Source organism: Narcine bancroftii, chromosome 4 (assembly GCF_036971445.1).
Source record: "Narcine bancroftii isolate sNarBan1 chromosome 4, sNarBan1.hap1, whole genome shotgun sequence".
NCBI classification, from domain to species: Eukaryota; Metazoa; Chordata; class Chondrichthyes; order Torpediniformes; family Narcinidae; genus Narcine; species Narcine bancroftii.
Genome location: NC_091472.1, coordinates 123,086,063 through 123,099,864, shown reverse-complemented (window position 1 = coordinate 123,099,864; position 13,802 = coordinate 123,086,063). Strand labels below are relative to the sequence as shown.

Sequence of the window (13,802 nt, the reverse complement as noted above, 5' to 3'; positions counted from 1 at the left end):
AACAAAATGTTGGTGTGACTCCTGTCATTTTGCTCCCCCAGTTTTCATGTTGAGTTGCATCTTTCCACGGAGACCTGACTACGGAGACGTGTCCGTCTTGGACTTGCATGCTGATGGCACTGCACACTTCCGTTGCAACCCTGGTTACCAACTGCAGGGGCTGCAAACACTGACTTGTATGAATGCATCACAGCCACACTGGAGCACGAAAGAACCAAGTTGTCTAGGTAAACGTCATAAGGTTTAAACTGTTTAGATTGTAACAATGGAAAAAAAAATGCATTAAAATTATCATCCTCCTACCAACCACAGCAATCCTAAATATTTTATTTTCAGTTTTCCATCTAGCTCTGGAATCCATAGAATATCCAATATATCATCATGTAGCAATTTTATTTGAAATGGGGAGTAACCTATCAAGTGTCCATAAAAGTGTATCAATGATAAGTGGACAAGGTGAATAGCAAACTGCCACTCTATTAATCATCCATTTTCTGGCAATGATTGACCTCAGCTTTTTTGACTATGATAAATAGGAATCCCCATTAAAGTTTGTAAGTGCAAAATGAGCAATCTTTCTTAAGGATTTCAATAGAAAAAAATGCATGTAAGGTGGAGTTAGAAAAAAATCAGCTCGAGGCTTGCCGCAGGAGTAGGGCAGCAGTAGAACCCTTCTGGGGAAGATCAGTGTTAGGCCAATCCAGTGAAGTCTAGATTTAATTCAGTGCTAACTGAGTGGGATCTACTCAGTTCAACTGACTTTAGTAACCCTGTGTTTGGAAGGGTCAATAGCTCAGCAGTGGTTCCCATCTTCTCGTCTCATCCTGCATGGCAAAGTATTAGCTGGGTTTTTTTTAAATTCTTTATTTATTGCACTATGAACCATATCAACCAATATATTTACAGATGCATCTCTTTAAATATTCACAGTGACATTTTCTCTTTTTTCCCCCCAAACCTCCCTTTCCCCTTCCCACCCCCCTCCAAAAACAGTAGATATTGGACATATAAAATACAATAAAACAATATATTTATACAAAAGGAATACAAACAAAAAAAGACGTATCATCATCTACTTATTCACATTAAATCTGATCGTGTTTATCTTCTTATCATTTTAAGTGCTGGAGGTCCTCGGCCTGCTCTTTCTGCCATGTTCCATGTATGGTTCCCAGGTTTCCCCAATGATTGTAACTTTGTCTTTTAAATTATATGTGATTGTTTTTTCCCCCCAATGGGATACACTTAAACTTGGTTATATATTCCATTATTGTTTATAGTCATATGGTCCAACGTAGCCATCTTATATCTTTATTTTCACTTTTCCGCCTCTTCACCACCTCCATCCCCTTTTTTTCCATTACTGTTTTTTAAGTTTTCCTTTTTAATCTCAATATATGACAACGCATTTAAGACATGAAATACCCCAACAATCCCCACAATCAATAACCCTTTAACCCCAAATGAACCTCCTCTCCTTGGATTGCCCCTTGTCCCTTGACGGCAACCACAACTCCCTTTTCTATTCGGTTTGTGAACTTATTCGCAGGCGTCAACCGATTTCGCAGTGACCATTATTTTCCCATCCCCAGCCCCCCCCCCCCAGAGAATACTATTTTCCTATACTTATAACAAAGCTCGCTCTCTCTTTTTTCCTTCTTCCCTTTCTCTTATCCATCTTTAAATCTTTATATGTACATTATCTTTACTTTATATTTTTACATATTTTTGTACATTTTCTTGCAGGTCATCCTTCTTGTCTCTTCTCCTGTCCTGCAAATGTTCAGCAAATTCTTGGGCTTTCTTTGGGTCCAAGAACAGTCTATTCCATTCCCCAGGAATGAATACTTTGAGTACTGCTGGATGTCTTAATATAAAGTTATACCCTTTCTTCCATAAGATTGTTTTCACCGTGTTAAATTCCTTCCTCTTCTTTAAAACTTCGAAGCTTATGTCAGGGTAAAAAAATATTTTTTGTCCCTTATATTCCAATGGCTTATTGTCTTCTCTAACCTTCTTTCTTGCCTGCTCCAGTATGTTTTCTCTTGTATATCTTAGAAATTTTCCAATATGAATCTCGGTTTTTGATGTGGTGGTAGTTTCAGTACTAGCGCTCTATGCACCCTTTCGATTTCTATTTCTTCATGTGAATCTGTCGTTCCCATCAACTTCAGGATCCATCCTTTTATAAATTCCTTCATATCTGACCCTTCTTTGCCTTCTTTCAGGCCAACTATTTTTATGTTTCGCCTACTGTAGTTTTCCAATACGTCAATTTTTCGTGACAATAAATCTTGTGTCTCTTTAATTTTTTTTCCGCTCTCTTCCAACTTCCCTCTTAAATCATTTATCTCCATTTCTACGGCAGATTCTCGTTCCTCCACATTTTCTACTCTTTTCCCTATTTCAGTCATGACCAACTCTAAGCTTTGCATTCTGTCTTCAGCTCTTTTCATTGTTTCTTTTGATTGAACTAAATTCTAATTATAGCCATTCTTTTAATGACCTCATCTGTTCTTCACAAAAGGTTTTATCTAAACTTTGTCCTTCTATTTTACCTTCTTCTTTCCTTTGAAATCCTTGGTCTTCTTCCTCCTCTTCTGTGTCTATATCTATGTCTGTGTGATCTTCTTCTCTTCTCTGTATCTTTGTATCCTCATCCTTCTCTGGTGAGCTGCTTCTGTATCCTTGTTGGGCCTCCAGCTGCTGTGTCTCCTGTCGTTGGGCTTCCTGCTGCAGGTCGTCCCCCTGTCGATCGCCCCGTTGCCACTTACCCTCTTCCAGCCCTTCATTCTCTTTCTCACCACTCTTCTTTTCTTCTTTCTTGTTTACTTCCCCCAGCCGAACGCCCCAATCCCGGGCATCTCTCAGCTGACCGCTCCGCAGCAGGCCGCTCCTCAGCTGAGTCCCCCTCCCGTCGGCGTTAACCTTTTCTTTTACTTGCGCACTGCACATGTGCAACTTTTCGCACATGCACAGTTGCGCACCTCTTCTTGGCTCTGAGAGCCATTTTTGGAGTCTGCTGGCTGGGTGGACACTGCTCCTTTGGGGACTCACCAACACCAGAGATCGGCCACTCCTCTCCACGGTGGCTCTCTGCTTTGATGTGCAGGTAAGGCCTTCGTCTTTCTTCTCCAGTGATTTTCCTTCTTCCCTTTTCTCTGTTATTCTTTCTTTTTCTCTTTTGGATGCCATCTTCTATCTCTTCTCTGTAACTTTATCTTTCTCTTCCTGTATTTTATGTTTATTGAGCTCTGCTTTTTCACACTTTCTTTTCCTTTTCTCTGGAGAGGGCTGTTTCCACCCGACCAGCCACTACTCCATCACATGACTCCCCAGTATTAGCAGGGTTAGGGAACTGTGAGGTGAGGAGCAGGTTTGGCAGGTCCAAGAAACAATGAGTCTAAAACAAGTCGATTGTTGCAAAAGAGGGAAAATCTCCACAAGGATTGCAAACACACACACACACACCCCCGCACACACCCACCCACACACACACACACACGCACACACATACACACACACACACACAAGACACATGCAACACATTGGCATCAGATGCAACTACCAACCAGTAATCCCTGCACACCATGATCTAGACAATATAGTACAAAGACAAAATTGCAGTATCAACCACCCCTCAATCTGGTGCAGGTACAGCACCCCAATTACTTCAGAGGGAAAGAATTTACAATGATTGATTTTTACATGTGCATGACAACAATAAGGCCCCACCCCCAAACCGTTACTGGAACATTAACCAGCGCAGTCTGGGTCGTGACCTGCAGTGGAGTTTGGGTTCATCCTCAGGGGTAAAGAGATCCAGCTGCTCCACGTGTTGGGCTTTATACCCCAGGCTGGTCAGTGGGGGCCAGCACAGGTATGCCCAAAATACGGCAGGTGATTAAAGGAGCGGGAGGTGACGTATGTATTCTGTTAAAGGAGCCAACGGCATGGTGTGAGCTCACCATGGGTGGTCTTAACCTTGGTTGACTAATGTGGTGACATCTGACTAGGTCTCATAACCCTCCATACTACAGGAATGCAGAAATAATAAGAATTTTATTGGTATAAAATAAGTAATAGATCATTTGAAGCCCAGTATACTAACTCCCCATCAAATGGTTCAATCCAGTGACTTCAATAATACGCTCACGATCAAGTTGCATACCTTCATACAAAGTTGCAATGATCCTGCAAGAGGGTGTGAGTTTGTGTGTGTGCGTGTCTTGGTCTATATATGGACGTGTGATGTGACTACAGACTCAGGCTTGGCTCTGGCACCCTCCAAAGTTTGATAGCCTACCAAAACTTGGAGGATGGCTGTACACAAACAGTAACAGAAATTGCCTCCAACCCTGCAAACACCCATGCCTTTGAAAGGAAGGAAACTGGTGGGTGGGTGGAGGGATGGGAGACAAAGATGGGGATGTGGAGTTATGGTCTCCCTAGATAACATGTAATATCTTTGTCCTTCTCTCTTTAGCTCTCTGTGGTGGAACAATATCAAATGGTACAATAGGAAGAGTACTGTCGCCCAATTATCCAGCAAACTATAGCAACAACTTAACATGCACTTGGACAATCGAAGGAACCAAAGGACAAAAGTTCCACATGCATTTTGAAAAGGTCTCCCTTGCTGGGAAAGGAGATAGGTAAGAGTGAGGACTGAGCCATTTTCCTTCATTGTCTAATACAGTGGTTCTCAACTTTTTTCTTTCCACTCACATATCATTTTAAGTAATCCCTATGTCATAAGTGCTCTGTGATGAGTAAGGGATTGCTTAAGGAGGTATGTGAGTGGGAAGGGAAGGTTGAGAATCACTGCTCTAGACTCAATTGTTACTGAAATATTTTACTTGAGAAAAATTGTCATTGGCCCATTTCCTTTGGAGTTCTGAAACTGTGCACATAACGAGTCAATGAGGTACGATTAAAACAGTGGTTTTTGAACATTTTTTGAACCATTATCTGATATTATTTATTGTCATGTAATAAAACTGAGCTGTAATATGAAATGAAATTGCATGAATTGCATAAGGCAGACAAAGATTTGTGTTAGAATTAGTTTTGCCTGGCGCCCCTTATAGTTAGAGAAAGAGAAGCAAAAAGGAGTCCCCAGGAGTCACTGAAGGTCCATGGATTCTTCTGTGGTCCTCCCCTGAGCTCTGTAGCCACACAAGACTTCAGTTCAGTTTAAAACATTGGCAACCTGAGCCCAGATCCAAACCTCTGACACAATGAAAAGCCTTCAGTGCCCAATGTCCTTTGAGAATCCTTTGGGAGCCCTTTGGGAACCCAATGCAAGCTATTGCTCATAATAAGAAAGAAGATCATTTGCCAGGATCTAAAAAGTGAATTTCTATTTGTATTTCCAATGGAATCTTTCATGGCCTTTGGATGTTTTTTTCACAGAGAAATAAGTAATTTTGATGTGTACTTTCCATTGAAATTAAAGATCTGTGGCAATCTATTTATACATAGCAAAGCAAAGTTAATCACCAGATCACATGTTTTTGAGGCTCCTTGAGTCCTCCACAGCAGAGAAGATCCATGAATGAATGCAGTTTATTCTCACATACCCAAGTATAATGTATAGAAGCAATGTAGTTCTTACTTGCTGCAGCTACCAGTTACATAAAACACTAACAACAGTTTGAGTACAATTAACACATCAAAAAGGAAAAAAAATATTCAAGGTAGAGAATATAAATAAACTATGAACTACTCAATGAATAATCTCGTGCACCTTTACTGTGACATTTAGTGTTGTGATCAAATCCTGCATTTGTTACCTCTGCCTCCTTGTATGAAGCCCATGATCACATAATCTGATCACAATTACCCAAGTGCCACTTAAAGTTAAATAAAGCTTTCTCCTTTCAGCATCATCTTCATGCTGTTATAAACATTTGAACAAATGTTTTCTTATTAATAATCCAGAGTACTATCTTCAGAGTACTATCCAGTATTGCTCAGGAATTTAAAAATAAAAACAATGCTGAAGAAACTCAGTCAGTCAAACAGTTTCTTTGATCTTTAAAGTACGCTGTTTGACCTGCTGAGTTTCTCCAGCATTGTGTTTTTACTCAGTGTCTGAAGACTTTCATGTTTTACTCATTCCTCAGGAATTTCCTTGGTTGGTTCTACCTGTAAATTGAGCATACTCCATTGAAAGCAAGAGGTACAATCCAGTGATCATTGGGGGATCAGAGGTGAAGAGAGTGAGCAAATGTAAGTTGGGGGAATCAGAGGTGGAGAGGGTCCGCAAATTTAAGTTCTTGGGAGTCACTATCTTGAAGGATCTTTCCTGGGCCCAACACATCAATGGTATCGTGAAGAAAGCACATCAGCGCCTTTACTTCCTCAGGAACTTGCAGAGATTTGGAATGACATCAGAAACCCTGGCAAGTTTCTACAGAGGTGTGATAGAAAGTGTGCTAAGTGGCTGCATCACAGTCTGGTATAGAAACACCCTGAGCGTAAAGCCCTCCAAAAGTTAGTGGACCATAGCCCAGGTCATCACAGGGAAAACCTTCTCCACTATTGAATATATCTACAGGGAACGCTGCCCTCAGAGAGCAGCAGCAATCATCAAAAACCCTCACCACCCAGCATACGCTCGGTTCTTGGTTATCTTGGTGCTAACATCAGGAAAGAGGTCTAGGTGCCACAAGACTCACACCACCAGGTTCAGGAACAGCTGCAACCCCTCCACCATCAGACTCCTCCACAACAAACTCAATCAGGGACTCATTTAAGGACTCTTACATGCACTTTATTAATTTTCTTTTTATTTTCTCTGTATTGTGCAATCAGTTTGTTTACATTCTGTATGTTTACAGTTATTTGTTTGCTTTCATTGTTTATGCTGTGTGCAGTTTATTTTTTGCACGACTAATTCTGCTGCACCAGCAGGAAAAAGGAACCTGAGGGTTGTATGTGATATCATGTATGTACTCTGACAATAAATCTGAAATCTGATGCTTCAGAGAGAGAGAATTTCTATTAAGTGTTATGGAACTGAATTATTTGTTGAGTTACCTAGTGGTCAGAGTGCTTTTCCTCCTCAAATGCTTATACCTAAGTAAATATTGCAGCTGAATAAGTTATGAAGTGATGGATATGAGATGTGAAAAATTAGCCTAGGGGATATGAGTATTTGATAAAAGAATTGGATGCTTCAAGGAGCTTTTTTTAAATATTTTATTTTTGTTTTTTCCACAAATATGCATATCAAAATTTTCCACTTTCAAAACATATAGATATATGTGTATGTATATATATATATATATATATATACACACACACATCTCATTTTCATCTCTTACTAATTCTGATTTATATAGTTTCATATAGAATTGTCTAAATGTACTATTGTTTGTTTTTGATTGTATGTTATAGTATCAGCTTCTGTTTCTATTGCATTTATTGTTCTGGAGAACTCCTCTGCTTTAACCTGCCAAGTTAACACTTTATGTGCCTGTTCTCCTAGTTCATAATATTTTTGTTTAGTTTTTAATATCTTTTCTTTCTGTTCTATATGTTTGTAGTGTTTTATATTGTAACCTTTTGTTCTCTAATATTCTATATTTTTCTTGTGTTCCTGATATCCGATATTCTTTTTCCAATTTTGATATATCCTTCTCTAGGCCTTCTAATTCTCTCACATATTCTCTCAAGATCTTTAGTGTAAGAAATCATTTGTCCCATCAAATAAGCTTTAAACGTATTGTTACAGGTCCAGAGGACCCCAAAACCCAGCAGCAATAGAGATTCACCGAGACAAATGGTTACTTAAACAAAAGTATTTTTAATTTTTTTTAAATATAAAAATAGGATCAAACTTTAACTTATTACTATTAACTTAAGCTAACTTAACCCCCTTCTAATTCTAAGCGCACATGTATGTAATGTGCATAAGTTCAGAAAAGTTCTTTGATTCCCAGTCCAATCTCACTTCTCACTCTTCCAAATTCACCGGTATCAAGCAATTCTTACACTGTGCACAGAATTTAATATTTATGAATTTTCACCAAGTTCTGGAGTTTAAAAGTTATTGGTTACTGCTCAGGAAGGTTCTTGTTGGTTTCAGAGAGAGTTGTCGCTTGTTGGACACACACAAACTGATTCCCTCCAATCAGCCACTTCAGTGCTTTGCCGAAGAAACTTGTTCCATTAGGGTTTTCCAAATGATAACCTCTTCTTCTGCAAGTCCCCACAGAGTTCCATTTTGTTTCCCTTATTTCAGGTGAAACATTCTAGCCAGCCATTTCCTCTCGTATGGACCACATCGGGCTGAACTCAGAACTCACAACTCGTCTTCACAATGGGTTTTTAAACAACCTGCCAGCTTGCCATGCTGCAGAAACCAATTCTCTCTCTCTCTCTCTCTCTCTCTCTTTTAGAAAATGCCTGTTTGGTTTCCTTACTCTCTCTCTGCTTGCAAAACCACATGATCTTCTTAGAAAAGCAAACTGCATTTGGAGCACTGGACCAAAACTTCTGAGTCCGTTCATCTGTTGCTTTCAAAACAATAATCCATTACTCCACAGCACCTACTTGTGAAGTCTATATTGGCATTCTTCAAAGTTTTTGCAAAGGCACTTGGATCCTGGACTGACTGGCTTGATCAGAGCTCTGGTATTTTAAATGAGATCGGTATTGTGAAGTGTTTGTGTTTGTTTGTGACCTACACTGCCCCCACAATGTATCTCCTTCAAAAACATATCTATATACAATATAAAATAGATGTAATCCATCACAGTATCCTATATTAGAAAACCATTGTCAGGGGAAGAAAGATTGTTTTCACAAAATATTTCTATCTGTTTCTTAATAAAATCACAAAAAATCCTTCCTCTTTAATAATATAGCATTAAGGTGCTATCTATACATACTTTCTTGCTTTTCCATTATTGCAATAGTTAACGGCGAGTATTCTGATAAAAGTCTTGCCAAATACTCCATTTTTACCACTCTACTTTGTAACTAGGTAGACATCAAAAATAACTCAATCCTTGTATGTGAATCATGTACCCTTGAATAGAATGAGTAGTCTCTTTCTGAGCCACCTCCATATATCAGCTAAATTTAAATCATTCATAAATGTTCATGTCATTTTTTTCAAATTTCACCCTTGTAACTATTCTTGCTGATTTGGCCAATACTCGATCAAAACAAAAATTGAAATCTCCTCCAATCAATATACTTTGCCTTCAGTTTTTAAAAAGATATCCTTCATAAAGACTTCATCATCATAATTTGGGGCATAAATGATCATAAACATCTATGATTCTGCATAAATTTTACAGTGTGCTATGACAAATCTTCCAGCTTAATCATTTAATGTCTCTTCTATTAATATTGGTATATTTTTATTATTAAAATTGCTATTCCTCTTGCTTCTGATCCAAATGAAGATGATATTACTTGCCCCACCCATCCTCTTTTTAATTTTGCTTGTTCAAATTTGGTAAGATGTATTTCTTGTAAAAAGACTATTTCTGTCTATAATTTATGCCAAGACCTGTTTTCTTTTCACCAGCCTTTAATTCCATTATCATTAAAACCAATAAATGTTAATGTTCTATCCATATTCTTCTTTAGAGCAATATTTTTTAACAGTAAAATCTCTTTGACTCTTTAAATAACAAATTAATTCCTCCCCCTTAAGAAAAACAAACACTGTCCCTGCCCCAACAGTGACCTATAGGTAGAGCCCCGAAAGCATGTGACAAAAGCCCATGGAATCTCTCGAGAAAGAAGAACCCTTCCCTTTAGCGCCATGTTTTTTTGTTACTCCTTTCCAGGCACCAACCTGCTCCACCCTGCTACCACTTTTCCCAGTTTTTTTCCTTTACTGAACTCTCCGTTAGCATTTCTATCCACTTTAGCTTTTTATAAAACCATCTTGTATTTACTGTTCAAATAAAATAATACAACCTTTAGTATTTTTATTTAGTTCCATTATAAATATTTTCACAATCTTCTCCCTCAACAACCTTGATCTTTTTCTCATTATAAACTTCGCAGAAAGTCTTCCACCTCATTCTGTTCTTGGTCTTGAAAATTCACCGGTTTCCTTCTGCTATTTTGACTTCAAGGTTGCAGGATAAATCATTGAGTATTTCAAGTTTTTAGCACGTGGTTGTCTTTTCACATCTTCAAATTCTTTTCTTTGTTTAATCAAGGTCGGGCTAAAGTCTTGAAAAAATAGAACCTTTTCATGATCAACCTCGGGCGGGCCATTATTCTACTTAGAGTAATCATATGCTGGTCCCAGAAATTATCTCCCATTCTTGGTAGCTTAAAAGTCTCACCAGAGACTTCTGGGTCTGTGTTCAGTGAGCTCTCTCAATATGCAGATTTTCTCCAAATTTGTCTTTTCCCAATACTTGTGGGATCCATTTTTGAAAAAAAAGTTCATTGGGTCTCTTCTCTTGATTCCTCCATTTAGTCTGATAATTCGGACATTATTCTGTCAACTAAAGTTCTCCATCTGGTCAATTTTGTCAAGCAGTCCTTGTTTATCCGACTCCCATTCTTTGGCTTTTTTTTCCCCAAAGCCTCAAGTTTTTCATGCTCTGCTCAGTCCATTCTCTCCATCAGGTCTTCGACAATCTCTTTTATTTCGGTCATTATAAACTCCATCATATCTCTCATCACCGTCTTAACACTTATGAATTTGTTACTCAAATTCTCCATTTTTTCGAGGATGAAGCTTCATTCTTGACCCGACTCCCCAGTTTTACCTGGTTCTGCCGGTCCTGTCGCCATTTTTGCACGGCTCCCTTTCGGACTTTCACCCGATGTTCCTGGTTGATTAGGAGCTTCTTCAATCTTTGTTCTTGGCTGCCTTGGCTTCTTCGTGCTAGTTTTATCCATTTTTGATGAAGAAAATCTTGATTTTCAAGTTTTAACTGTCTATTTAGTACTCTTCACGGAGAGCTCAACCAAAACACGTCTAAGTCCTTTGCATGGCCACATCACTTTGCTGAGCTATTTTACAGAAATTCTCCTAAAACCAAACTAAATATGAGTTTATACACTTGAAAAGCTTCCTCAGAAAAATTGCTATTTCAATCCATGATCTGAATTTAGAAGCAGATGAAAAAAAACTCAATAATTTATGAACATTAAAAAAGTAAGAACAATGTTAAAATAATGCATTAATTTAAAATCACATTCAACTTTTGGAAATTAATTACAACGTGAATATTAATTAAATTTAAATAAATTATTTATATAAAATAAACCACTGACTTTTTAAATATTTTATATTTAGAGATAGAGCATGGTTACAGATCCTTCCACTCCTGTGATCAGTTAGCCAACCAACATCATCTGTGGGAGGAAACTAGAGCACCCAAAGAAAACCCATGTAGTCACAGGAAGAACGTTCAAACTCCTTACAGACAGCTCTGGATTTGAACCCGGGTTGCTGGTGCTGTAATAGCATTGCATGAACCATTACACTAACTGTGCTGCAAATCTCCTCTGCGGTGAGAAACTCACCTTTTAACTCCCCCAACTCTGTCCAAGGCTCAAGTCGGTAGTGTGATGGAACATCCTCCACTTCCCTGGATGAGTGGAGCTTTGACAACACACAAAAAGCTCAACACAAGCTTGATGGCACCCCATCCACACCCATTCAGTCTACCACTGACACATAATAGCTGCACTTCTCTGTAGTGAGGTTGTTATGTACCAGACAGTAGCAATAGAAATTAGTCCAGACAGTGATGTATTTAAAATAATATTTTTAATTATTAATTTACAATGCTATAACATCTCATCTAATTCATTTACATGTATCTAAACATAACTAAACTTATCTATACTTATCTAACTTAACCCCCAACTCTGCATGAATATACTGGTGTATATGTGTGTGGAATACCCCAGGCCACTACACCTCAAGGCTCAATTCTCAAAAGGAAGTTCAAAGTTCAGTTTCAGAAAATCCTAATGTTGCCTCATAGGCTTGAAATTGACGTGGCACGCAGGCTTTAGATGGATGCGACATGCAGGCTTAAGATGAAATTAGCAGTGCATGAAGTGGGTGAAAAAGACTGGGGATAACAGAATGTTGATTAACTTATGATACCCTTGTGGAGGTGCTTCCAACAAAATGTCCTTTTTAGACGAGTGCCAAGCAAAACTCCCCCTTCTTTGGCATAGGGAACACAAAGCAAATGATGAATACAAAGCTCCCAGAACTCTTTTCGTGGGTCAATTGGACAAAAGTGTCCTCAACTCTTTTCGGGCATGGAGTGGTCTTCTAATTCCTATATAATAAACAAGATGAAATCAAACAGATTGCCTATATAACTCCATCCTCTACAACTAACAGGAGGAAATCAGACAGATTGTCTATAACCATGTATGACACCAATCCAGCACAGTATTTCTTCTTCAGAGAGCTGTTTTCTCCTGTGCTGTCTCCTTAACGTGGCCCCTGAACAAAGACGTGTACTGCTTCTTCAATATGCTGGTCACATGGTCTCTGCACATGGGATTTAGGGACACTGCCTTGCTTCTCTTCAAATGCATCCATTTCAGGAATATGCTGTTCAAAGCCTACTGCCAGTTTCACAGACACTCCAAAAGCCTGCAGGGCAGTGCAAAAGTTATTCTCTTAAAGGGACAGTCCCACACAAATTTTAAAAAATCTGAAAATGGGAGCACAAAACAAAGCAAACAGAGAAATTCAGCAAGTTTCAGTGTAAAGGAAAGACAGATAGGTGTTAGGAAAGTATTCTTAGAGATAGTATGTACAAATATCTGGAGAGGCAGGGATTGATCAGGGCACCAAGCATAATTTGTGAAGGGAAAGTCATGTTTGATGAATCTTGTTGAGTTTTTGAAGAGGTGACAAGAAAAGTGGATGAAGGTTGGGGGGGGTTGACGTGATATAAATTTGGATTTTAGTAAGGTTTTTGATAAGGTTCCGCATATAAGGTTAGTAAGGAAGGTTCAATCACTAGGAATTAATAGAGAGATAATGAGATGGGTTCAGAGGTGGCTGGAAGATAGACAGCAGAGAGTCATGGTGGACAACTGTCTGTCAGGAAGGAAGCCTGTGAAGAGTGGTGTTTCTCAGGAATCGGTACTGGGTCCCCTGTTATTTATCATTTATATTAATGATTTGGAAGAGGGGGTGGTTAACTGGGTAAGCAAATATGCACATGATACAAAAATATGGGGAGTGGTGGATAGTGAGGAAGGATTTCTTGGATTACAGAAGGATTTGGAAAAGTGGCAGATGGAATTTAATGTAGACAAGTGCAAGGTGCTGCATTTCGGAAAAAATAACCAGAATAGGACAAATGCAGTCAAGGGGAGGGCACAAAGGTATGCAGAGGAACAGAGGGATTTTGGGGTTATGGCACAGAGTTCCTTGAAGGTGGATTCCCATGTAGACAGGGTGGTTAAGAGTGCTGGCCTTCAATAATTATAGTGTAGATTATAGGAGCTGGGAAGTGATGCTGCGACTGTTTAAGGCATTGGTGAGGCCAGGTTTTGAGTATTGTGTTCAGTTCTGGTCTCCAAATTATAGAAAGAATATAGATAAGGTGGAGAGGGTACAGAGAAGATTTACAAGGATGTTGCCTGGCTTACAACATCTAGAGTACAGAGAAAGATTAAGGAGACTGGAACTTTATTCATTAGAATGTAGACGGTTGAGAGGTGATTTGATATAGGTATTTAAAATTATGAAGGGAATAGATAGACTAGATTTAAGTAGACTCTTTCCCCTGAGGCAGGGGAGGTTGGAACAAGAAGGCATAAGTTAAGGG

General features: G+C 38.9%; 1 protein-coding gene and 1 long non-coding RNA gene across 3 annotated transcripts in view; one reads left to right on the top strand and one right to left on the bottom strand.

The window, feature by feature from the left end:
• The window catches only part of LOC138761089 (uncharacterized), a 247,081-nt gene that overhangs the window by 133,979 nt on the left and 99,300 nt on the right, over positions 1–13,802 (bottom strand). The window lies entirely within an intron of this gene.
• The window catches only part of LOC138760233 (seizure 6-like protein), a 126,413-nt gene that overhangs the window by 33,706 nt on the left and 78,905 nt on the right, over positions 1–13,802 (top strand). The window contains exons 5-6 of the mRNA XM_069930565.1: positions 42–227; positions 4,487–4,655. Of these exons, the coding sequence (XP_069786666.1) occupies positions 42–227; positions 4,487–4,655 (355 nt within the window). The remainder of the gene's footprint in view (positions 1–41; positions 228–4,486; positions 4,656–13,802) is intronic.